The sequence below is a fragment of the Antechinus flavipes genome, chromosome 3 (genome assembly GCF_016432865.1).
Source record: "Antechinus flavipes isolate AdamAnt ecotype Samford, QLD, Australia chromosome 3, AdamAnt_v2, whole genome shotgun sequence".
Taxonomy (NCBI): Eukaryota; Metazoa; Chordata; class Mammalia; order Dasyuromorphia; family Dasyuridae; genus Antechinus; species Antechinus flavipes.
In genome coordinates, this window is record NC_067400.1 from 452,324,872 (window position 1) to 452,350,642 (window position 25,771).

The 25,771-nt window shown below is 34.8% G+C and overlaps 1 protein-coding gene across 5 annotated transcripts in view; it reads right to left on the reverse strand.

Moving 5' to 3' along the window:
• FRY (FRY microtubule binding protein) overlaps positions 1 to 25,771 on the reverse strand; it is a 514,411-nt gene that overhangs the window by 385,285 nt on the left and 103,355 nt on the right. For 2 of the 5 annotated variants that reach the window (XM_051986496.1, XM_051986491.1), the window contains exon 2: positions 10,516 to 10,688. Coding sequence is in view for 4 of the 5 variants with exons in the window: in XM_051986491.1 (XP_051842451.1) it covers positions 10,516 to 10,688 (173 nt within the window). In the remaining variant the exon portion in view is untranslated. Of the gene's footprint in view, positions 1 to 10,515; positions 10,832 to 25,771 lie in introns of those variants that run through there. The other 3 variants (XM_051986492.1, XM_051986490.1, XM_051986495.1) reach the window with 2 other exon arrangements.

Genomic DNA, 25,771 nt, shown 5'->3' on the forward strand with positions numbered 1-25,771 from the left:
AAGTAATAGTGATATAAAGAAGAAATAGCAAACCACTCTAGTATCTGTTGTGAAAATAAATGGTTACAAAGAATCAGACATAACTAAATAGCAACAACGTAGCAGAAGGCATTCATCAATAGATCATAAAGGAGAAGGAATTGTGTCATCTTTCACCTCTTGTATACCAAATTCTTATTCAGTGCCTTGCACATATGAAGTACTTAAATAAATGTTTATTTGAATTCAAGTTGTTTTAAAACATGCTTGGAATGTTCTCCCCATTCATCTCTGCATCCTAGTTTTCAGAGTTTCCTTCAAACACTAGCTAAAATCTTACTTTTAAGACACACCTTTCTCATCCCCCTTCATTCTAGTGTCTTATCTTCCATTTATCTTATTTATATCTTTTTTTTCTTACTTTTCATGTTGTCACCCACATCAGACTGTAAGCTACTTGAGATCAGAAATAATGTTTACTTTTCTTTATATATCTAGTTCTTAGTGTAGTGTTTTTGTTGTTATTCAGTCATAGCTGAATCTTTATGATCCCATTTGGGGGTTTCTTGGTAAAGATATTGGAGTAGTTTTCCAGTTCCTCCTCCAGATCCTTTTACAAATAAATCTGGAAATAGAGGCAAACAGGATTAAGTGATTTGCCCACACACTAGTTGATATCTAGTAAGTATCTAAGGCCAGATCTGAATTCAGAAAGAGTCTTACTGACTCTAAGTTCAGTGTTCTATCTACCTTGCCACTTAGCTGCCCCACAGCAGAGTGTAGGCACTTAATAAATGTAATAAATATATACTAACTGAAATTCTACCTTTTCTTCCCCATCTCTTCCACCAAAATTTCAGTACAAAGCAAAAGTGTTTTTTTTCTTTTAAATAAAGATTCACTAATGTTTCTGGCTTGAAGGGTTTTTTGGGTTTTTTTTTTTTTTGGTATGAATTAAGAACCAACTTGATATAGAAAATATAATGTTGGGCTTGGAGTTATAAAGACCTGGATTCAAAACCAGTCTCTGGTATTTACTAGCTATGTATGATCATAGACAAGACACTTATTCTCTCCAAGTTTTGCTTTATTCATCTGTAAAACTTAGATAATAATATGTGTAGTCCTTAGCTAGCTCCCAGGATTATTGAAAGGTTCCAATGAGACAATGTATAACACTGAATAAATGTCAGCAATTATTATTAGTTTTTTTATTGTAGAATATCAATTATTGAAAACATGGAAGCCCCAAAGCCACAGCCCAGTCAAGGGAACAGCACAGCACATTTTGTGGAGTGGATGGCATAAAAGTAACACGTCCTACAATCTCTGACAGTTTTAATCTACATTTTTTCCAACTACAGGCCTAAATTAATAATAATCACACTTAGCATTACCTAGGACTTTAAAGTTTACAAAGTGCTTTACAATATCTCATTCATTCTTCATAATAACCCTGGGAATTAGATGCTATTCTTATTCCCATTTTAGATTTGACAAAAATGAGGTAGGTAGACATGCTTAGGATAATACTATTTCATTAGGTGAGGCTGTATCTGAACCTAGGGCTTCCAGATTCCAGGTTCATCACTCTATGGAAAATGGACCTATCTACAATTAAGCCTTTCAAAATATATTGCTTCCCTTAAATCTTTCTCCCTCCTTTCTTTCCCTCCTTCCCAAGACAAAAAGCAAACTGATAAAGCATATTTCCATATTTGTCATGTTGTGCAAGAAAAATAGACCAAAAAGGAAAAAAAACCTCGAGAAAGAAAAAGCAAACAAAAGAAACAAAAAGGTGAAAATACTATGCTTCTATCCACATTCAGTCTTCATAGTTTTCTCTTTGGATGTGGATGACATCTTCCATCTCAAATTTATTGGAATTATCTTGGATAACTGTATTGCTGAAAAGAACTCAGGCTATCACAATTGATCATTACACTATCCTGCTGCTACTGTGAACACTATTCTCCTGGTTCTGCTCACTTCACTCAGAATCAGTTCAAATAAGTCTTTCCAGACTTTTCTGAAAACAGCCTGTTAGTCATTTATTATAGTGCAATAATATTCCATTACCTTCATATACTATAACTTATTCAGGAACTCCTTAATTGATGGGTACCCACTCATTTTCCAGTTCCTTGCCACTACAAAAAGAGCTTGCTACAAACATTTTGATTCAAGCATTCTTATCTGAGAATTTTGCTGCTCAGGTGCCTCATCTCCTGCCTTTTGTGGAATATTATCCTCAAAAAATATTTACATGAATTGATGCTGACTGAAATAAACAGAACTAGGAAAACAATGTTCACAATAGCAGCAGGATTGTGTGATGATCAATTGTGATAGACTTAGCTCTTCTTAAAAATACAATAATTAAAGACAATTCCAAAAGACTCAGGATGGAAAATGCCATCCATATCCAGAGAAAAAATGATGGAATCTGGATGCATGTTTTTGTCTTTTTTTTCACATGGTTTTCCCCTTCTGCTCTGATTCTTCTTTCACCACATGACTAATGTGAAAATGTTTAATATGATTATACATGTATAACCTAAATCAGATTGCCAACTTGGGAAGAGAAAGAGGAGGAAAGGAGAAAGAAAAAATGGAAACCAAAATATTATAAAATAAAATACTGAAAATTAATAAAGAATTTATAACAAAACAATAACAATAAAAAGAATATTCTACTCTGGTTACTTTCAAGGTTAACAGATGTGTGATAAAAAATCAATTGCATGGCGTTTGAGGGAAGGAGAGGATACATTTAATTTCATAGCACTTGTACCTTGCCAAGCTCAGTCAATTCCATTACATCTATTGTTTCAGAAGCATTAAATTAACAATTTAGTAATAATTTAGATGATCACAACAATCTTAAAATATGCACTCTGAAAGCCCTGAATGAAACATTCACCTCTCTAGAAAGTATTACTAAAGTGTAAACCCATTAATTTGAACTCTCCCAAGATGAAATCCCTGGGCAGCTAAACTGGTGCAATGGATAAAATGCCTGGCCATGAAATTAAAAAGAATCTTCTTTTTGAGTTCAAATCTGATTTCAGATGCTTGTTACCTGTGTGATCCCGGATAAGTCACTTAACCCCATTTGCCTGGGTTCCTCATCTGTAAAACGAGCTGAAGAAGGAAATGGCAAACTACTATAGAATCTTTGCCAAGAAAAACTCAAATGGAATCACATGACAGAACAAGAGGATGCAGTTCTTACAACGACTGTGTAGGAAGGAATATAACACAAGAAGACATCTATTTAAACAATTTCTTTCAATGTGTCCTAAATAAACATTTAGAAACATATTATAATAGACTATATAATCTTTAAGCCCTTCTTGACATCTGAGGACTTTGGACAAAGTGACCAGGTCCAGGTGAAGGGTGTCTCAAAAATCTTAGTGTATTTCCAGGGATGCATAGTCTAAAAGTGAACTACAGCTTGTTGTTATGTTGAACTGTTATGTTGTTCAAATTATTAAATGAAAATGCATTCAGAGAAGAAAAAACAAAACTATTGTCTCAATATACTTCAAGAACCTGTTGGAATTGAAGAAGATTAAATTTATCATTTAACAATATCCTGCCTTACAAGATAGATATGAATTGCGGATTTTGGGAAACAAAAACTTGAACTTAATATTGAATAATATTGACAGCTTGTTGAAATTTAAGTTTTTAGTAAGAACTCACTATTTTTATAGTAGTGAGTATTTCTTAAAAGATTTCTCCTCAAAATAAGCAACATGAAAGCATATGCAATAGCTTTGATTGGTTGGTGTACTTAAGCAAAATGACAGCAGAATGATAGAGTCAAGTTAGTGTGCCTGACTGGGCATTCTATATACTCTTTAAAATGCAGGAGAATCACCCTTTAAGGATCATTACACATTTGGTTTTATTTTAATTTTTAATTTTTGGCTAACATGCTTATATCCTTAGGGCTTTCCATTTCAACCATCTGTGCAGTAGATGATGATCCTTTCTCTGGGAAGAAGTCATTGAGATGTCTATATGAGACTCTGCTAATGCAGGAAATGTCTATCAAAGAATGACAATTTAGGAAAAAATCAGACCAATACAACTTTGGAATGCTCTGTCAGGTCAGACACAAATAGTTCCTATAAACATTTGGGGTCGACATCTCTGCCCATCTCATACTTCTAATTCAATTCTGTTTTGCTCATAGAGCACAGAATCTTCTCTGAATGAGGGCATGCTATGCTGGGAGGTCTTCTGCCATCTCCCATGTTATGCAATCAGTGCTAAAGTTCTCAAGAGAGACCTTAAGGGTGTCCTTACACTTATCCTGTGTGAGCTCTCCATAAAAAGACTAATTTTTTTATGGAGTAGCTTATTTTCTCTCAGCAGCTGGTCTCTAACTTTCCACAAACAGTTTGCTGTAAAAACAAGGTGATTAAACACACCAGCCTGTTTACTTAAGTATGTTGAATGGATAACTCTTTACACCTGGAGCTCTAGTCTTTTTTTTTTTTCCCCTTCCTGGTGCAATCTATGAAGTTTTTGGTAGTTTGATTCAAAGGTCAAAGGCTCATGGAATCTGAGGGCATGGCTTCAAATTCTGCCTTGGTTGGGTATGTTCTTTGGGATGTTGGGCCTGTCATTTTACATTCTTGGGACTCAGGTATGGGATTGGATGACTTCTGAGATCCCTTCTCTTGCCCAATAATGCTATAATAACAGCTCTCCCCCAACCCTAAATCCTATCTTGCTTAGATAAAAAGCCCTATGGCAATGTTTTAACTAAAGGTAATGCTTTTGCTAATGACAGTTGGAGTTGACCCTGGAGCAGAAACCAGGGTGTATTCTCAGTAGAGAGGCGCCATCTCTTGATTTCTTATCCCTATGTTCTCTGAACCAGTAGAATCTTACAAGAATAACCCTAATGCTTAATTTTTAAGGTTTTTACATACATCTTCTGAGAGATATATTAATTTTTTAGTTACTTTTGTCCATATGTGTATATATTCACCACTACTGTTTGATACATTTTTAAAATAGTAATTAAATGACTCTTAAATTAGCAAATGTTTGACCCACCGTGCTCTTCCCTTCCAGTCTCTAATATCAGTGGATTAGGGTTCTTAGGAAGCTGCATAGTGTAGAAAAACTCTTCCCCCACGTAGAGTTCATATTGGGAGAAAAGTCAGGCTAAGCCCTGCCCTTCCTTTTGTCCAGCCTCTGTTTGCCAGTGGTTTCGTTTCTAATGCTAGAACCAACCTTCTTAACAAACAAGGATATGCCAACAATCTGGAATGATCTTAGCAGCCAAACCCACATAACTATCTATCTATATAGTGTATGTATGTGTGTATGTGTGTGTATGTATATAAATGTATATAAGTATATGAATGAAGTATATCAATGAAAGGCTATGTAATTTGTTCCTGTTGGAACAAACTTCTTCCTTTCCTGTCTCTTGTTTCCCATGGGTGGAGGGAAATCTAAGATAGTGCTTCAGCTACTTATATTCAATTAATTAATCAAAAACATTTAATATAACAATAAAAATGTGAATAATGGAATATAAATCTCTGTTTTTCTCTGAAGGTGCTTATCATCTACCTGAGAAAAAGAAGGATGTACATTAAAAAGTAACTAAGAGTAAAAGACAATATATAAATGCCAGAAGAATAGCATGTTGTGGTGGTGGGGATATTATGAGAATTCAGAGAATAGAGGAGAAAACCTTTCAGGTTGAAGTGTTTATGAAGGAAGTAAGAAGTGTGCTGAGCCTTAAAATGAGAGGGAGTGTTCGAATCAAAAGAATGGGAATAGGGGAAAACTGATGAATTCATTCAGAATGATGAATGAAGTTTCAAAAGTAATTATGCAATGTGTGATTTAAACAGTGAATATAAGAGACTGGTTTGAGTAAGGATGAGTTATGCAATTTTATGAAAAGGAATAGTTGGACATAAGTCTGGAAAGTAAAAGGGGGCTAGATATGAGAGAAACAGTGTGATCACATATAAAGTATTAAACTCAGAATCAAGAAGACAAAAATTCAGATGTGGCCTCTGCTACTTATTAGCTATGTAACTATGAGCAAGTCATTTAATGTGTGAACCTTGTTTTCCTCATCTGCAAAATAAGAAAAATAATACCAGTCCTTTATACCTTCCTCACAGGGTTATTGTGAAATTTAAATTGGAAAAGTGGAAAAACATTCTGAAAGTATTATGTGAATGTTTTTATTAGCATTAATAGAAAAATCATTCTTCTTGACTTGTTCAATAGAGTTCACACAGAAATAGTTCTGAGACAATATGATGTTCTATTTAATATCAACATTTATTGATATTAACTAACTATAAACATATTTTTGATGGAGTTCAATTAGAAACAGTTCTAGAACAAACAGCTATCCTATTATTCTTTCATATTTAATCTTCTACAGACTAAGGGGCACTACCTTCTGTTTTAATAAATAAACATGTTATGCTATAAGCTTATCCTCTGTATGCTGACTGAAGATACTGTACAGTAGTAGAACTGACAATAGGAGGAAAGGATGACATGTTCCTCATCCCATTCCCACATTATTTTGATTTTGATTTTTTTTTTTTTTTTTTTTGCTGAGGCAATTGGGGTTAAGTGATTTGCTCAGGGTCACACAGCTAGGCTGTGTTAAGAGTCTGAGTTCAAATTTGAACTCAGGTCCTTCTGACTTCAGGGCTAGTGCTCTATCCACTGCACCACCTAGCTACCCCATTGTTTTGATTTCTGATAGGTCTCTTGTATCTAATTTGAAAGCTTGCCTTTCTAATCATATGAAATTTGAGTGTTATGGCAACATCTATAAAAATGGTAACAATCATCCATAAAAACTTAAGAACAACAAAGAAGCATTTATCAAGAATTTCCTAAGTATTAGGCTTTGTGCTAAGTTTTTGGGATACAAAGAAGGGAAAAATAGTCTCTGCCTTCAAGGAGCTGAATTCTGAGACAAACTGCAAAAAGCCAGATACAATGTAGGACAGAAAATAATGTTGAAAGGAAAATGGTAGCATCTAGGCTAGATAAGCAAAGCCCTCATGCAAAAGGTAGGATTTTAGTTGAGTCTTGAAGAAAGCCAGGAAAAGTAAGAGGAAGTGCTAAGGAGGAAGAGTATTACTGAGCAAAAGGGAAAACTAATACAAAAGGCACAGAGATAGAAGGTGGAATGTCATGGGTGAGAAACAGCAAGTGTACCAGAGTTGTTGAGCATAGAGTGTGTAGAAGAATACAATATAAGAAGATGAGAATGTTGAAAGCACCCAATTTAGGTCAGTTGGGTGATGCAAGAGTGCTGAGAAAGTCAGGAAGAACTAAGTTCGAATCCAACTTCTAGACACCATGTTATCCTGGGCAATTTGCCTCAGTTTCCTCGTTTGTAAAATGAATTGTAGAAAGAATCAGAAAACCATTCCAGTATCCTTGCCAAGAAAACCATGGAGATCACAGGAAAGTTGAATATTACTGAATAATGTATGAACAACAAAACCCAAATTATGAAGACATTAAAATGTTAAATAGCAGACTATATATTTGATGTTGGAAGTAATTGATAGTCACTAGAATTTACTGAAAATGAGAGTGACCTAGTCAGATCTACACTTTGGGAAAATAACTTTTGACGGTTGGAAAATTCATTAAATGGGGAAAGACGAGATCATAACTAAGATGGTGGTCATGTAAATAGAGAAAAGGAGTTGGGAAAGGAGAGATGACAAGATTTGACTGTGGAATAGATAAGTGGGCTGAGTGAGAGTTAAAATGTAACCGAGGTTGAAAGCCGAAGTGGTTAGCAGAATAAAACTTCAATAAGGGTAGTAATAGGGAAGTTTGGAAAAAGGGAACATTTTTGGTGAAAAAAAATGTTTTGAGTATGTTGAATTTGAGATGCCTAAGAGAAAAATAATTTAAAATGCTCAAAAGGCAATTGGGCATATGAGGCTGTAGCTCAGATAAGAGACTAGGGATGGATATAAGGATCTGATAGTCACTATCAGAGAGATTGATATTGGAACTGATGAGATCATCGCATGAGATAGGCAAGAACCAAAAAAGAAGAAAGCTATGGCAAAATTCTTTCTGTGATAAAGGCCTGATTCTTGTACAATTTATGGGTTGAATGATCTAGGATATTTTTGGGCCTTTATTTGCAATACAAGGATTTGTCTCTTTTTAGTCAATGAAAGATTGCAAATTTCTGATATTTAACTGATGTTCTCCGGTCATTCTTTGCAAAGTATTCAGTAGGCAATTAATTATATCATAATCACTCCAACCTCATCTTTTTGGTGGTATTTAGATAGAAATAGTCCTGGTTCAAGTTGCTATCATGTTCTTATTCCTTTATTACAATGTTTTTTTGAATTTTTGCATGGGCAGATACAATTATTGCTTTTTGTAATTGAATAAAAGTGTTAGAATATAAGCTCATCCTACACAGACTCACTGAAAGTACCTTTGGTGCAACTCTAGTGCTAGCTAAGACAAAAAGGATGATATGTATTTCATCTTGTTCCCACATGATTTTCATCACCATCATTGTCATCATCATACAGCTAGGTGGCACATTGGATACAGTCCTGGGACTGGAGTCAGGAAAGGCTCCTCTTCTTGAATTCAAATCTGGCCACAGATACTAGCTATGTGACTGAGCAAGTTACTCATTCCTGTTTGCCTCTGTTTACTCTATTAGAAAATGAACTGAAGAAGGAAATGGCAAAGCATAAAATTTGGACAGGTGTCCATATCAAAATAAGAGTGTATATTTTTATGCAGAGTGTAAGTGTTCTGGCAACATTTACAAAGCTCTATAATAGCCTAGTTCATCCAATTTGGAAGGCAGTGCAAACTGAGTGAAACTAATTACAGTGTTAGCCTAGGATCTTGGGTAAGATAAACTGGGCAGAATCAGAGTGAAGTGGTAGGCTAAGTAGGTGGTCTTCTACCCGCTAAAGCCACTTTACTTAGAGGTACTAAACTATATAGTCCCAAGTTAAGAATAATAGAAATAGTGACAACAAGATTTGGATCTTCTCCTGGGATAAAATTTAGGAATTTAGAATACTTACGAAAAATAAGAGGAAAACTAGGGGAAAATTAAAGTCAGGAGTAACATTGGTGAGAAGTTGCTAAGGATAGATGCAAGATGAATTTCCATGAGAAAAGTTGTTTTATTCCAAAACAGTTTTTTTATAGAAAAAAAAATAAAACAGAGAAAACTTTTTTTGTAAATCTGCAAAATAAGTAAGTTGAATAATGTGGACAAAAAGAAGGAGGTTCCTAGTTTTCTTTGGAAGTTTGAGTGAAAATTAAGTCAGAAAAGAAAATATTTGAAGATATATTCCTGGTACCCATTTCAAGGTATTTGCTCTTTGCAGAAGAGTTTTACACCCAGGACTCATTTCACACCCAAGAACAAACCTTCTGGAACCAAAATCCTTTCATAAGACTATTTTTTTGGACTGTGATCTTAAGTCCCTGCCCTGACTTCCCAAAGTTAAACAGCATTTGATTTCAGCAAATCAGCTATAATTATCAATAAAAACTTCCTTGAGTTTTTCTTTACCGTTTAACAGTTTTATGTGATCAGAGAGTCCTTACAACTCATCTAACCAAAAAGATTACTCAGAAAGTCACCTCTAGTTTTTTGGTTGTACTTTTTTTTTTTTTTTTACTAGAAATCCCTGCATAAAGAATTACTCCAAATTCTCTCCATAGTTATAATCACACAATTCAAAGATCAATTATTCAATTATCTTAAGTCACAGTTTATAGCCCCAAGTGTCATCTTGTTTCAAAAGTTTGTCTTATGAATACTGCCTATAGATCATAACATACATGTACTTTTGAAGTAAATGCCAATTTTGCCAATGAGCAGAATCCAAAATTCAACAGTCTCTTATACATTACTAAATTTCACCATCCAAATTGTTCAACTGAACTCTACTACAAATATTTTCAGGCTCCAATGCAGGACAGGAATTCAAAGCATGCATCTGAGTATTTAATGGTGTTAATTTCTGGCTGCACATAAACATCAGTTTCATTTAACAAGTCAATATCTTAGAAAAGTAAAGCAAGTAAGTCCCAGTGAGAAGCATCAAGCTGGGTTCTTCAGAACAGCAAGAAAAACAGCCCAGTGATGGATGTCTGGCTATTTGGAAATATACCTCAGGTTTATCTTTAAATGTATTTAGTTCTTAAATATTAGAACCACAGTCCCAAATCACAGATTCTTCACCTATTCATTTGTATATAAAAGAAAATGCAGAAGGGAAAATCCCTAACAATAAGATGGTATCCTCTACAATGAAGATTTGTTTAGATTTTTTTAAATTCAAGCATGCCTGCTTTGCTTTTCAACTACAAAGCTCAATCATGCCTGGAGCAAATTTTGAATTGAAAGCATAACTAATGAAATAAAGGTTAGCTTTTTTTTTTTTTTGTTTTGTTTTTTTGAAACTAGCAGGCATTTGTTAAGAAAAAGGGAATTTATCTTACCTGGAAATATAGAAGGCCTTTTCTTAGGACGCCTCAGGTGAACAGGGTCCAAATTCTTAATGTTTCTCTGCAGTCTTCCTCGAATGTCATTTCCTATGAGCAACTCTGGTGGCAGGCTACTCCGTCTTGAAGATTTATGATCATTCTGAGATCCATTTAGTTTGTTCTTCGTTCTGGAATATAAATTACTGTCATCAACTGCCATTGTACATGGGTAAGCCCTTAGCAGCCAGAGTTTGTGAAGCCAATGGCAGCCGCAGCCGCAGCCATCCCAAGCTCTGACGTTCTCATGCTTTACCAAACACTTGTTTGGTAAGTTTAGCAAGTTGATAGGCGTGGGCTAGACAGGTGTAGAATTACTAAGTAGCCCCTCCTTTCCAACAGTTAATAGCACAGGGGAGGAGAAGCATGAAAATCATTAGGTTGACAACAGTTTTCAGAAAACTTGGATATTTGAAAAAGTGGAAAGTCCCAACAGCCTATGATGTAAGGGTCCTTATTTGTAACTTCTTAAGATTCCCTACAGCAAGGAGACTTGATAGTTAAGAAGAATGCCCCTGCAGGGATCATGTCTAACTCTTTCTTTTTTTAAAGAAATCCCTATAATTTCCCCAAGTAGCCTCTTCTAAAAAGTGTTCACAGTAAAAGAAGAACATCTTTGTCATTTTAAAATATATTCAGAATCAGAGCTATGTGTACATACTTCAAGATGTGTGTGCATGTTCAGAACAAACTTCTGTGTTTAATAAATTTCTTATCTAACTGATAAAAAATAAAAAGCCTGGCAAAACAAGATCGGAGAAGACTTGAACAGCATTATAATTATCTGTAAACAATCTTATCATCTGCATATGGCAAGGTTAGTGTGACAGCAGCAAATATTGCACTTCCTCCTTCCTAAATTTGCTTTATAAGGAAGGGAGCTACTTTGAAAAGCATCTGGCACTCAGATCAGGAATCCAGGAAACGAGTGTTAATTCCAGAAGTGATGACAAGCTTCTATGTTCTAAGGAGCTGGTGACTAAAATTTTACTGTCTTTGAGGGGGTGGGGTTCCTCCTCATTTTTAATCTTTGGGGTCAATCAGTCAATTGCCTTAGGAAAGAGGGGCATTTGCTCTGTATAGTTTCCTATTTGTGCCAATTCTTCCTTTCCTCTTTTCCATGTTTTATCTAGATGCTCATTGCTACTCCTCCCCTACTTATGCTCACAGATCTTTTCTGTACAATTCTGCCTAGCTAACTATACACAATTCCTATCCTTGTCCTTCTTTCCTAGGAATCCCCAAGGCTAGATTAGTAAGCACACACCTCACATCTATTAGCACTGTGTGTCAGACTTTAGTCCTACATCTTTTCTTCCTATTACCTGGCATGGGTAATTAGTGGCAGAGAGAAGGCAGGTTATATAAAATATGCATCCATGACTAATAACAAATAGAAATAGTTGCTCTCCCCTAAGGAAAAATAAATTCACTTTTTATTCTCAGTCTATTCTTTCCCTGGGTGTATTTTTAATGAGAAAGGCATAGTGCAGTACAGAATAGGTTTGCGCTTATACCCATTTAAAGTGGGTGCCAGTCTGTTGAAAATGTGTTTAGTCAGAATGACTGGTTTTTAAAATAGGAATTCAAGAGACCATTCAAAATCACTGAGTTGCTGAACGACTGCTGGGTTACTTAGGTTTCCTGGATGCTAAGTAGGTTTCACTGTGTTAAAATTCACAAGTTGTGCCTTCTTACCTAATGAAAGCCATAGTAAGTGGGAATTTCTTTCCCTCTTTGTCCTACAGCAATGAGGGTTCTAAACCACAAAATTTTCTGAATATAAGAATTTTCTTTACTGTATGTTTCCTGCATTATCAGAACTCCATAAATTCCAGTTCATATAATTAGCCAATTTTATTGTTAGTCCCTATGCCAGTACTGTTAAACTGGGGCTACCTATATTCTTTCCCTCTTGGAAACAGGAAAAGGGGACTCATACTCTACCAACAAAGATACACTTCAAAACAATGAGACTCCTGAAGAAAGCTACTTTTAAAAGCACATAGGTTCATAGATTTAGATCTAGAAAAGTCCTTAAAGCTCATCTAGTACAGCCCTTTAATTTTGCAGATTAGGAAACTGAGGTTTAGAGAGGTAGCATGATTTGCTGGAAGGCACACAGCTTACTGCTACCCTGGATAAATGATGACAATATAGAACATGAGAGATGACTATAGTGTTAAACTATGCTTTTGTGACTTACTCTTTATGTCTTTAAGAAATCATTTATTTAAAAGAATGGTGTTGTTTTGTCTCCTTCCAAGCAAATGGGATACCATGTTAAATGGAAGCATTGACTAAGAATCAACTAATCTGGGTCTGAGTCCATATTTTGTAAGTGACCAATTATATGAACTTTGAAGTCACTTAATCTGTACTTCAGTTTCTTTACCTATGAAATAGAGAAAATTATACCTATTATCTTCCAACTCATAATAAATATTGTGAAGCTAAAGGAGATATGAAAGGTGTTATTAACAAACAGTGCTATATACAAATATAAACATAATATATGGTTATAATTTTGTTTTTATTTATATTAATTATCCTAAAAGAACTGAGACAGAACAATCCATATCAGTTATACATTGTTACATATATACAATATCTAAATTCAATTTGGAGAATGACCCTGTTATTATTTTTAAAGTTTATCCAATATGTAATATTTACAAGCATTAGATATCAAACTTGGCTCAATATGTAATCTTCTCAATTTCCTCAAGAACTTCTTTGCCTTCTCTTCTCTTATATTTTCCATTCCACATTCCATTCACTTGTTGTCTTCACCTATTAGAATGTAAGCTCCTTGAGAGTAGGGACTTTTGTGTTTACTTGCATCTTGTTCACTTGTTTACTTAGCACTATCTGTCTTTTATTCGTTGGCCTATTGGGTAATTGGTTATAACATTTTCTTTAAAAATAAATTTTAATCGATAATTTAATGAGCAAATTTGTTTTAAACATCACATACTTCCCAATGTATTTCTCTTCTATTCCTTGCCTTCCATTCCCCAAAGACATCCTTTATAACCAAGAGTAAAAGAAAAATATAAAATGATTCAAGAAAACTAACCAATGAGCTAAAAAACTCTGAAATAGTCAGAATTCCCCATCCATTGTCCCTAAACTCACTAAAAATAAGAAAGGTGCTTCACACATTCCTTTTTAAGGGAAAGAATGATCATTATAATTTTGCAGCATTCAGTTTTGATTATTTTGTTGTTGTTCTCTCCATTTACACTGCTGTATTTTTTATGTATATTGCTTTCTAGGTTTAACTTACTTCATCAATTGATCTAAGTCTTCCCGTGCTTCTCTATATTTGTCAAACTTGAAGTTTCTTATTGTATATTAATATTCCATTATATTCATGTACCATAATTTGGCCATTTGTCAAAGATAGACATCAACATTGTTTTCAGTTCTTTGCTATTATAAAATATCTTGGTATATGTGTGGGACTTTTATTTTCATTTTCATCTATTTGGAGAAGAATATGCTTAAAGGCATATTAGTCACTTTCTTGGCATGATTCTAAATTGATTTTCAAAATGGGCAAAGCATTTCATAGCTCCACCAATAATTGATCTTTTTAACTATCTTTGCAGCATTGGCTACTCTCATTATTTGCTAATTTTCTGTATATGAGGTGTTGTCTCATAGTTGTTTTGATTTTCATTCCTCTTATCATATTGGAGTGAATTGGAGTAATCTTTCGTATGGATGTTAATGTCTTTCAAGTTTTCTTTAAGAATACTTGTTCTTAACCTTTGACTTTCCTTATTTATTGAGGAATGACATTTGACAAGCAGATTTTTAATGGGCAATGGAATGAAAGAGATGAACAGAGAAGAAATAAAATTCAGGTTTTTGTCATTTAAAAATGCTAATTATTTGATATGACATTGTTAAAATATATTTCAAATAAATATATTCCTTTATCTGTGAATTTTTATTTTACTTACAACTTAAAAAAACTAATATTCACATAAATTATAATTTTATAATCAAAATTAAGAGATAACATAGACTTCTGGCCACTTTTAAATATTCTTTGTTTAAGAGATCTCTATTCAGATAAGACTCTTTTCCATTAAATCTGTTTTTTTTTTTTTTGAGGAAAAATGATGGAACAATCTGGATGCATATACTACAAGGAGTACTGTCTAGCAGGAACAATTTCCTTACATACATTTGCATGTTCTTAAATTCCTAAACAGTGAAGTGGGAAGATAAAATACTCCTAACATAAATACAGGTATATACATACATACATACATACATAAATACATACATACATATATATATATGACTGATAATTTTAATAATGACCAAACATAGATAAATTTGCACTTGATTCATTTAAGTGAAACTCTTCATGCTTCATAAAATTAAACTAATCCTTCGTTCTTGAATCATCTACTTTTCTGTGACTGTTAAAAATTGGGATCTCATTTTTATGAGAGTCAAAAGAAGAATATGGCTGTGTGGAGAGGTTCAGACGCTCATAAATTATGATTTTCTAAATAACTCTCTAATTAAATGATATTAATATGTAATGAGGGGTAGCTGCCCTGGAGGCAGAAGGACTTGAATTCAAATTTGATTTTAGACATTTGAGATTTACTAGCCATGTGATCCTGGGCAAATCATTTAACCCCAATTGCCTTACCAAAAAAAAAAAAAAAGTAATAGGATTAATCATGGTACTGGTCATGAGATCAAAGACAGAAAGAGAGATCCAACATAAACCAAAATCTCCATTAACCGCACATTTTGTGGAAACAAAGTGGGTGCTCATTGATTAATAATTTCAACACTCCAAAACAATGCTCCATGAATAAAATGGAATATTATTGTGGAGGGGGAAAGAAATTGAGGGAGACATGTTGGGAGCTATATAAGCTAATGCAGAGTGAATGAACAAAACAAAAAGAAAAATAATGGCATCGATTCCCATATCCCTGTCAAACTTTCTGTTCCCTCTTTTCACTTTATAGTCTGCTAATGGCACCTTTGATGTAAATTATACCTATCTCTTCAAGAAGATTTTTTACTACTTCATAGAAAATAAAATAAAATGAACAATATCATGCAGCCATGATTTCTCCCTGAATTCAGGTAGTTCTTAAACAATATTTTTTAAATGGTTTTGCTTCCTATTAGTAAGCTGAAATCCAAGAGGCATTTTACAACTGTAAGCAGCAGCATATTCCTAGAAATGATCAACCAAGAATGTATTAGGGCTGTCAGAGTTAGTCATGCTGGCTCTAAGATCTTGACTGAAGTGTATCAAATGTTTAGTTAATGAGCCCCTTTTCTGAACTTCTTCTCTGTGTTTATTCTGGGATTTCCCTTGGATTTCCCCTTCCTCTGCCACCCAAAACCATAAATAGCAGTTTCCCAGGTTCCTCCATTGTTGGACAGCTCTGTTAACTTTCTAGACTACTGAGCTACTATCTGTCTCCCTGTAACTTCCACCCTCTGGTTCCAGTTGAGACCTCTGAAATAACAGAGGGAATCTAATTTCTACTCTGATAGTCCTCTTAATATTTGTAATGAATTTAGTTCAAATATGTCTTCTTTTTTCACACTAAACATTTCCAAGTTTTTTCAACCTCATTTGATATATCTTCCACAACACTATTTTATTCCTCTGGCTACAATCTAGTCTGCCAACATCCCTATTAAAACCTGGTTCTTAGAACTGGCAAGGTACAATGAAAAAAAAACTTTGAATCAGAGACTCTGGATTCAAATCCCGGTTCTGTCATCTAATACTTATGTTACCTTGAGCAAATCATTAACCTGTCACATGGTTAATCATGAGTCCCCATCTAGAACACCTTTTTCTCATCTGGGGGAAAAAAAAAAAAAAACAAAGGTCAAAGAGAAGATAAAAGAACATGGAAGTTAGGTGACTTCTAAGCTTCTTTCTAACTCTAAATCTATGATTCCACAATTTTCTAAATAGTTCAGATATAGTCTTTCCAGATGTGAATGAATGTAATATATCTTTTGATGCCACCCAAGACTATATTAGTTTTCTAAGCAATCACATCTTATTATTGATTGTCAAGTGAACCTCCTGGGTTTTTGAAATAATTTTGAAGATGTGAAATTATGAATTTAATCATCAACAAATATGACTATTTCAGTATGCAAAGAATAAGATAATTGTATTTTTAAAAACCCTTTATGATATTGTTAGTTAAATTTAGCAGAGTAATAAAATTATTCAGTCCTCTTGATTTTTTCTTAATTTTAAATTAAAAAAAATTATAATATGCTACGTCTCCATCTTCTATTTATGCAATTGACTTATTTTAAAATCAATTATATAGGACTTTGTTTTTATCCTAGTTAAATTTCCACATGTTGAAAATATTAAAGCCTGACTATATAAAATAGTCTGATCACCCCAAACTTATTTGCAGTTTTAAATGCTAGAAATAATGATGTTTTGGAAAATAAATGGAATTAAGCAGCTTAATTTATTCCATATGACATATTTATTTAAAAGTATTTGCTTGACAACTTATGTAGAAGCTCCAAGATTGTTTATATGCTATTTCATTCAGATTTTGGTTAAATGAAAATCCTGTTTACCAGTATAAGCTGCATCTTAATTACCTGGTCTATATAAGAGGTTTGTCTTTACTTTCTTCACCAAGAGTTTGAATGGATAAACTAATTAATGACATAGTTTCTTAAATGAAAGGTGCTGGAAGAGTACAAAGTAAAAATAACAACAACAGCATGCTTAGAATATATAATGATCCATAAAAATGTTAAGTATCATCCTCACAGGTGAATTATATCTTTACCATTCAGGTATAGTTTATGTAATGCTAGGTTGGGAATTAGGAGCCACATGTACCATTTGATTCTGTTTCCTATTCCTTGGATGACCTAGAACAAATCCCGTCATCATTTACTGCCTCAGTTTTGCCATCTATAAAGTAAGAAAGATAATAGTGTATCTGGTCCAGAACATCTGACTGGAGATTTGGGTGGATTGCATATCTGTGAAGTAGTTTAGTCTGAGATACTATTTATAAATACATTGCTATTCCTATTCTTTTGAATCTGATTAAATTTGGCATATATTTTTAAAATATGACTGCCTGCTCCAATATTTTGTGATCCTTTTTGCTTGGGTTAAATGAGGCTATAGCTTAAGAGGGACTAGCAGGCTGTTTTAGTCTGAGTCTCTTAAGTGATCTACACGTTGGAATTTCACCTGCATTCTTTGGTCTGGTCTTGAAGGTTCAGAAATCTGTTCTTGTCAATTTATCTAGTGATAAATAGGCTCTAGGAAGCCAATTCATACTAATAAATTTCACAGAACTGTGACATAAGCAATTTGTTAATTGACAGTGGAAAATATATCTGGCACAAGAAAAGGAATAAGCTATCTGAAAATATTACTTCCCATGGGTGACTAAGGTCACTAGTGGGAGGAAAAATAAACAACCAACTACATAATCAGAAGATTTCTTGGTGAGTACAGATTTAGCGCAAAGAGAGATGTTCTAAAAAAGAGAGAATTCCATTAAATTAGAGGAGATTTTATGAACTCTATTTTAGGTATATTATTTCTATATAAAGACCCCATGTTGGTCATTTAAAATCAAAGCACAGTCTCCCTTGAGAGAAAAGCAGGTAAATATTATTAAAATTCTCATTATCCAACTCCCTTTTCCAGCAGACTGTTATTAGTTAACCAAGAAATGTTTGTCATTACACTGTTTCCTCATGAGATAAAACTCAGAGTCAGAAGAGATTTCAAAGACTACCTGCTCCAACCTATACTTGAACAATATTCAATACTCTAAAATATACTCAAGGTATGGGTCATTTAATCTCCATTTGGATACTTTCAGTGAGGATGAATCAAACGTCTCTTCATTTCAGGCAGTTCATTCAATTGTTGGAAGGCTTAAGAAGGGCTGCTAGATGGTACAGTAGATATAGTGGTGGGCCTAGAATCAGAAACTCTCGTTTTGTGTTTAAATCTAACCTCAGGTACATACCAGTTTGCCTTAGTTTCTTCCTCTATCAAGTGAGCTGGAAAAGGAAATGTCAAACCACTCCATTGTTTTTGCTAAGAAAAGCCCAAAATGGGGTCACAAAGACACGGACATGATTGAAATGAGTGAACAATAATCTTTAAGACCTTTTTTTCCTATCAAACTGGATTCTGCCTCCTCGCAATTTTTGCTTATTGTTCCCAGATGCTGCTCTCAGGGCCCAAGAAGAATAGGCCTAATTGCTTATAATATCTCTTAAAATACTTGGATATAGATATGTTATTGCCCTTCCTTCATTGGCCCACTCCAAATTTTCCTATTTTCCAGAATAAATAAACTGATCTCCTTCAAGCAATCCTCATTTGGCATGAGACCTCCAGTCTATTCACTATATTAGTCACTCTTCCCAAAACTGTGTCCCTGTATTGACTTCATCCTCAAGATATAATCTTGAGTGAAAGGATATTTCTCTTCCCATTGCTCTAAACACTCATCAAAGTAGAATGCAAGAATGATTTCGGAAAGGCCTGGAGAGACTCCATGAGCTGATGTTAAGTGAAGTGGGTAGAACCAAGAGAACGTTGTACACAGTAACAATATATGATATCAACTGTGATGGATTTTAACAATGAGAATGATTCAGACTAATTCAAATAGACTTGTGATGGAGAGAATAATCTGCCAGAGATAGCCTTGACAGTAGAAGTTAGATAAGCTACCTTTAAGATGGTTGTGAAAACTTTTGGTCTGAAGAATTTTAGAGTGAGAATGCTCAACTATTATTCTTGGATGATGTTGGTAAAGTCCCAAGTACTGAAGTCCCCAGCAACTAGACCAGAAGAGTTCTGGATGGCCCTTGAAGTTCTATGATTCAAATAGCTTTCTTCAGGCCAAACCATTGGACCTTTCTGAACATACAAAACAGAATAAATATCCATGACAGTTTTAAAATCTAGAAAAATAACATAACTATATTATTTTAAAATGTATCAAAGACTATTCATTTATTTTCAGAAAACCAGTGGCAGTTAACATTTTCTCCCAATCAATAAAGTTATAGGTGAAATGTTTTAATAGAAGCATAACTTTATGACAAATTGAATTCAATATACTTGAAATGTGACATTTTCTTCATTTCATTGTTCCATACAATTTCAGTTCCAGTCTATAAAACACTATTCAGTATGCTTACCTGAAAATAATTTTAAAGAAAAAGGGCAAACATTTTGCTTGGTCTCAGAGATAAGGAACTATTTCACACACAACACACACAATATCATAGAGAGGATTCATGGATGAAGTGGGATTATACTAGATTACTTTTATGGTACTTCCCAAATCTGAGATTCTTGATAAGAACTGTATTTAAAAGGACTATATTATTAATTTGCTGCTTGTAAACTATGATTATATATTTTTCCAACTAATTTGTTATAACATAACATACTCTAAACAATAAATAATACTCTAAAATAAAATGCATAACCAAAAAATTAGATCTGGAAAGGTCTTTGGAAGCCCTATAATCCAACTTGAAGCTTCTTAAACTAGAGGCTGTGACACCTTAAGGGGTCACATGACTGAATGTGAGGGTCATCAAATTATGATTTATTATCAGTATATGTTTAATTTGTATAACTATTTTATTTACCTATATACCTGGGGTAGCACAAAATTGTCTCTGGTGAAGAGGAGTCATAAATATTAAAGAAACTGAAGTCCAGAGAGGTGAAGTGATTTGCTTAAGAAAATATGGATTTTAAGTAGTAAAGATGGGAGTCTAGGTCCTATTGATTCCATAGATTATACTCTTTCCCCCCATTCTGTAATGTTTTCCAGTCTTTCCCAATAATTGTCAACTCTTCTTGTCTTTTTTTTCTACTTGTCCATTTTCACCATACCCAATTATATTATTCTTCTTTTGCCTTCACCTGTATGTTTTTTATCCTTATTACTAGAGAAACTACTGAGCCATGTCAGACATCAAGATATCTTTTTAGTTCTTCTCTTCTCACAGGATTGGAGGAAAGTCACCATTTTATTAATTTCCTTTTCCAAGAATTAAATTCAGAAGCAAGAAAACCAAACTATACTTGATTTTATATAGAATTTTAAAAAAGAAAAAAAAAACTTTTTTCCTTCTCAATCAAATTAAAATTTTAATGTTAGCTGCCTCAGAAATAATCTTACTAAAGGGATGCTGATTTTTAAAAACTTTCTAATATAGATACTAAAATCCAAGACTTTATGCTACCTTAATTCTCCTGGCTGTTCCCAAACTCCACTTGTTAAGGTAGGGTTACGGCTATTTCATATTCTACAAGCAACAAAATACTCAGAAGTACTGATTTAAATAGTATAATTCTATCCATAAACTTCCAATATTGAATCCTAACTTAACATAAGATAGCCTGCCATCTTTTGACTCAGCTAAAAGTGAACATCCTAGAAATATAATTAAAACATGAAATTGGAAAGTTACTTTTCCTCTAGTTTAGGAATTCTTAACTTTTCTTTTGAAATGCATCCCTTTGACAGAATGGTGGTGTCTACAGACCCTTTCTCAGAATAATATTGTGTGTGTAAAATAAATTACATACAATTACAAATAATACTGAAATATGGCTGTCAAATATATATATATTTTAAAGTTCACCAATCTCTTATTCCTTCATTAAGGATTGCTCTAGTTCCTTAAACCAGATTCAAATTTCTCCAAGGGATTTTAATGGGCAAGAGAGCTTATATTAAAGAGGCAAAAAAAATCATTCATGGCAAGAAAATCTTCCTAACTTGTGGAAAGCCACAAACAGAAGTAGAACTAATATCCAGGTGGTAGGGGTGGGAGTCCCAGCCCCTTTCAGGAACTAGATTTGGAGCCTTTATTCTATTCTTTTTTGTTTTCAAAATCTTACATATTTGAAGGCTGTATTTGCTCTGTCTTTTGTTATCAATTTGTCTGAGAGAACAAATTTAAAACTTCTGTTATCACTGCCTAGGTACGTGACAAGGATAGAAGGGGAAGTGGGGAGTTATGACAGCTATCTCTTAGACTAGTTCTCCAATATCTGTTCCTTGTCTTTCACAAAACTGAAGTGAGGACAGTAGGGTTTCAAAGTTGGCACCTCTCAATGACTAGATTGAGGAGGTGGGGGAAAGAATATTATATTTAAAGTTATAGTTCTTTGATGGTTACTAATTGTGTAACATTGACCAAATTGCTTAAAATTTCTGGGTTGTGGTTTCCTCATCTTTAAAAATAAGGGGTTAGATGACTTCCAGATCTCTCATTTCGTACCCAAACTGTCCCCCAAGGGTCTGTCCTGGGCCACCTTCTTTTCCCTCTTTCTGTTTTGAGTTCTGAGTTCTAAGTTGCTATAAGGGTAATTATTGCCCTGTTCATATGATTCCAAATCTGTGTGTACAATTTAACTTCATTCAAAAAGCATTTATTAAATGCCCACAATGTGCAAGGTATTAGAAATTCAAAAACTAAAGTGATGGGAGTGACAAAGAGAGTTCCTTCCTTTAAGGAGTTTAAATTTTACTGGGGAATATAACATATGAATAGAGAAGTAAATATAAGCTGAACTGAAAAAGAAAAGAACAATGACAACTATGGGGATCAGGAAAGGATTTTTTTCATAGGAGGTAGCACATGAGCCTTAAAGGAATAAAGAGATTCATAAAAGACAAAAGTGAATAGGAAGTTAATTAATGGAGGCACTAAGGGGCTGTTTTTGTCCTCTTTCCTTTTTTTAATCAGATTTACTAAGGGTTTGTCTATTTTGTTGGTTTTTTCATAGAACCAACTCTTAGTTTTATTAATCAATTCAATAGTTTTTTTACTTTCAATTTTATTGATCTCACCTTTTACTTTTAGAATTTCAAGTTTAGTGTTTGACTGGGGGTTTTTAATTTGTTCCTTTTCTAGCATTTTTAATTGCAAACCCAATTCATTGACCTTCTCTTTCTCTATTTTATACAAATAGGCCTCTAGAGATATGAAATTTCCCCTTATTACCGCTTTGGCTGCATCCCATACATTTTGGTATGATGTCTCATTATTATCGTTTTCTTGGTGAAGTTATTAATTATGTCTATGATTTGCTGTTTCACCCAATCATTCTTTAGTATGAGATTATTTAGTTTCCAATTATTTTTTGGTCTACTTCCCCCTGCTTTTTTGTTGAATGTAATTTTCATTGCATCGTGGTCTGAAAAGGATGCATTTACTATTTCTGCCTTACTACATTTGAGTTTGAGGTTTTTATGTCCTAATATATGGTCAATTTTTGTATAGGTTCCATGAACTGCTGAAAAGAAAGTGTATTCCTTTCTGTCTCCATTACATTTTCTCCAGAGATCTATCATATCTAATTTTTCTAGTATTCTATTTACCTTTTTGACTTCTTTCTTATTTATTTTGTGGTTTGATTTATCTAATTCTGAGAGTGCAAGGTTAAGATCTCCCACTATTATAGTTTTACTGTCTATTTCTTCTTGCAGCTCTCTTAGTTTCTCTTTTAAGAATTTAGATGCTACCCCACTTGGTGCATATATGTTTAATATAGATAGTGCTTCATTATCCATGCTACCCTTTAGCAAGATATAGTGTCCTTCCTTATCTCTTTTAATTAGGTCAATTTTTGCTTTAGCTTGATCTGAGATCAGGATGGCTACCCCTGCTTTTTTGACTTCACCTGAAGCATAGTAGATTTTGCTCCAACCTTTTACCTTTAACCTGCATGTATCTCCCCGCTTCAGGTGTGTTTCCTGTAAACAACATATTGTAGGATTCTGGCTTTTAATCCATTCTGCTAACCGCTTCCTCTTTATGGGGGAGTTTACCCCGTTCACGTTTATGGTTAGAATGACCAATTCTGTATTACTTGCCATCTTGTTAACCCCGGTTTATGCTTTCCTCCTTCTTTCCCCTTTCCCCCCTTCCAAGTATTAAGCTTGTGAGCACCCCTTGCTTCTCACAGCCCTCCCTTTTTAGTATCCCTCCCCCGCCTTAGAGTTCCTCCCCCTATCTTACCCCTTTCCCTCCCAGTTCCCGTATTCCCTTCCGCTTAGCTTATTCCTTCCCTTTCCACTTTTCCCTTCTCACTTTTCAATGAGATGGGAGAAGTTTCACCATAGATTGAATATGTCTTAAGATTTTTCACTTAAAGCCAATTCTGAAGGCAGTAAGATACCTACTATATTCATCCCCCTCCATTCTTTCTCTCAGATATAATAGGTTTCCTATGCCTCTTCATGAGATGTACTACCCCCACTTTACCCTTTTTCTGGTACAATGTCCTTTCCACATCAATTTCTAGAACAAGGTATACATGTATTCTTTATACATCTATATAGTCAAAATATAGTTCCCAAGATTAATCTTTACCTTTTTAGATTTCTCTTGAGTTCTATATTTGTAGATCAAACTTTTTGTTAAGTTCTGGTTTTTTCATCAGAAATAGATGAAATTCGCTTACTTCGTTGAATGTCCATCTTCTTCCTGGAAAAAGATGCTCATTCTCGCTGGGTAAGTTATTTTTGGTTGCATACCAAGTTCCTTAGCCTTTCGGAATATCATATTCCAGGCCCTTCGATCTTTTAATGTGGATGCTGCCAGATCCTGGGTGATCCTTATTGTGGCTCCTTGATACTTGAATTGGGTTTTTCTAGCCGCTTGCAATATTTTTTCTTTCATCTGAGGGTTCTGGCATTTGGCCACTATATTCCTTGGTGTTTTGATTTTAGGATCCCTTTCAGTGGGTGATCGATGAATCCTTTCAATGTTTATTTTTTCCTCTGTTCCTATGACTTCTGGGCAGTTCTCTTTGATAATTTCCTGGAAGACAGTGTCCAGGCTCTTTTTTTCATCATGTTTTTCTGGGAGTCCAATGATTCTCAGATTGTCTCTCCTGGATCTGTTTTCCAGGTCTGTTGTCTTCCCCAGAAGGTATTTCACATTTTTCTCCATTGTTTGATTTTTTTGGATTTGCTTGACTGATTCTTCTTGTCTCCTCGAGTCATTCAATTCCACTTGTTCAATTCTGATTTTCAGTGAAGTATTCTCTTCACTCACTTTTTAAAATCTTTTTCTAATTGTCCAATTGAGTTCTTTTGTTCTGTGGAATTTTTTTCCATTTCGCCAATTTTGTTTTTTAGAGAGCTGTTTTCTGTTTCCAGTTCACTAATCCTATTTTTCAAGGATTTTACTTCTTTATCCACTCTCTCTTTAACTTTCTCCAGGCTCTTTTGCCAAGCCTCCCTCTCCTTTTCCCAAGCTTCCTCTCCTTTTGCCAAGCCTCACTCTGCTTTCCCCATTTTTCTTCTAGCTCCCTTGTGAGAGCCTTTTTAATCACTTCTATGAGGTTCATCTGTGCTGAGGAACAGACGATCTCCTCCTTTGGGGATTCACCTGGGGACTGCCTGTTTTTAGTCTCCTCAGGATTTAGAGTCTGCTCTCTATCTGTATAGAAGCTGTCAAGGGTTCAAGTCCTCTTCAGCTTCTTGCTCATTCTGTCTATTAATCAGAGACAAACTACCAAAGAAAAACAGAAAAAACTGGAGTCTTTCTTTGGGGGGGGGGGGGCTGGGTGTGTTATCGAGCTTCCTCTACAGACTGCAGGGGGCAGCAGTGAGGCACTAGCAGGACTGTGCTGCGCCTGCGCTCTGAGATCCCAAAGCGTGCTGAGTCACTGAGGGGGGGGAAGGGGGGGCGGCCAGGTCCTGAGAGACTCCAGCTGTTTGGGGTTGTATTCTTCAGCCCCGGTGTTTTTAGCTTCTCTGCTGGGCTGCTGACTTGCTGCTGGAGTAAAGTATCCAAACCTGTAGCGAAGCTCTCCCCACAGAGACGGCTACGATCACTCTCCACCCCCTCTCCAGTCTGCTCCCGTGCTCTCCCTGCCGCTGCCCGCCGCCTGCACCCGATCTAAAACCGCCCCAGCCCTCCAGTAAAGACAGACCTTTCTTGGCGGATCTCAAGGATGGCTTCTCTTGGTAACTATTTGTGGGTTTTTTTCAGTCAAGCATTGATTCAGAGGCTTGTAATGAAATGGATAGTGAGAGAAAGCGTGGAGCTTATGCAGCTGTGAGCCTCCTCTCCGCCATCTTAACCGGAAGTCCACCGGGGCTGTTTTTGTCAAAGGTTCTCAGGATAAGGAGGGAAAGCTAAG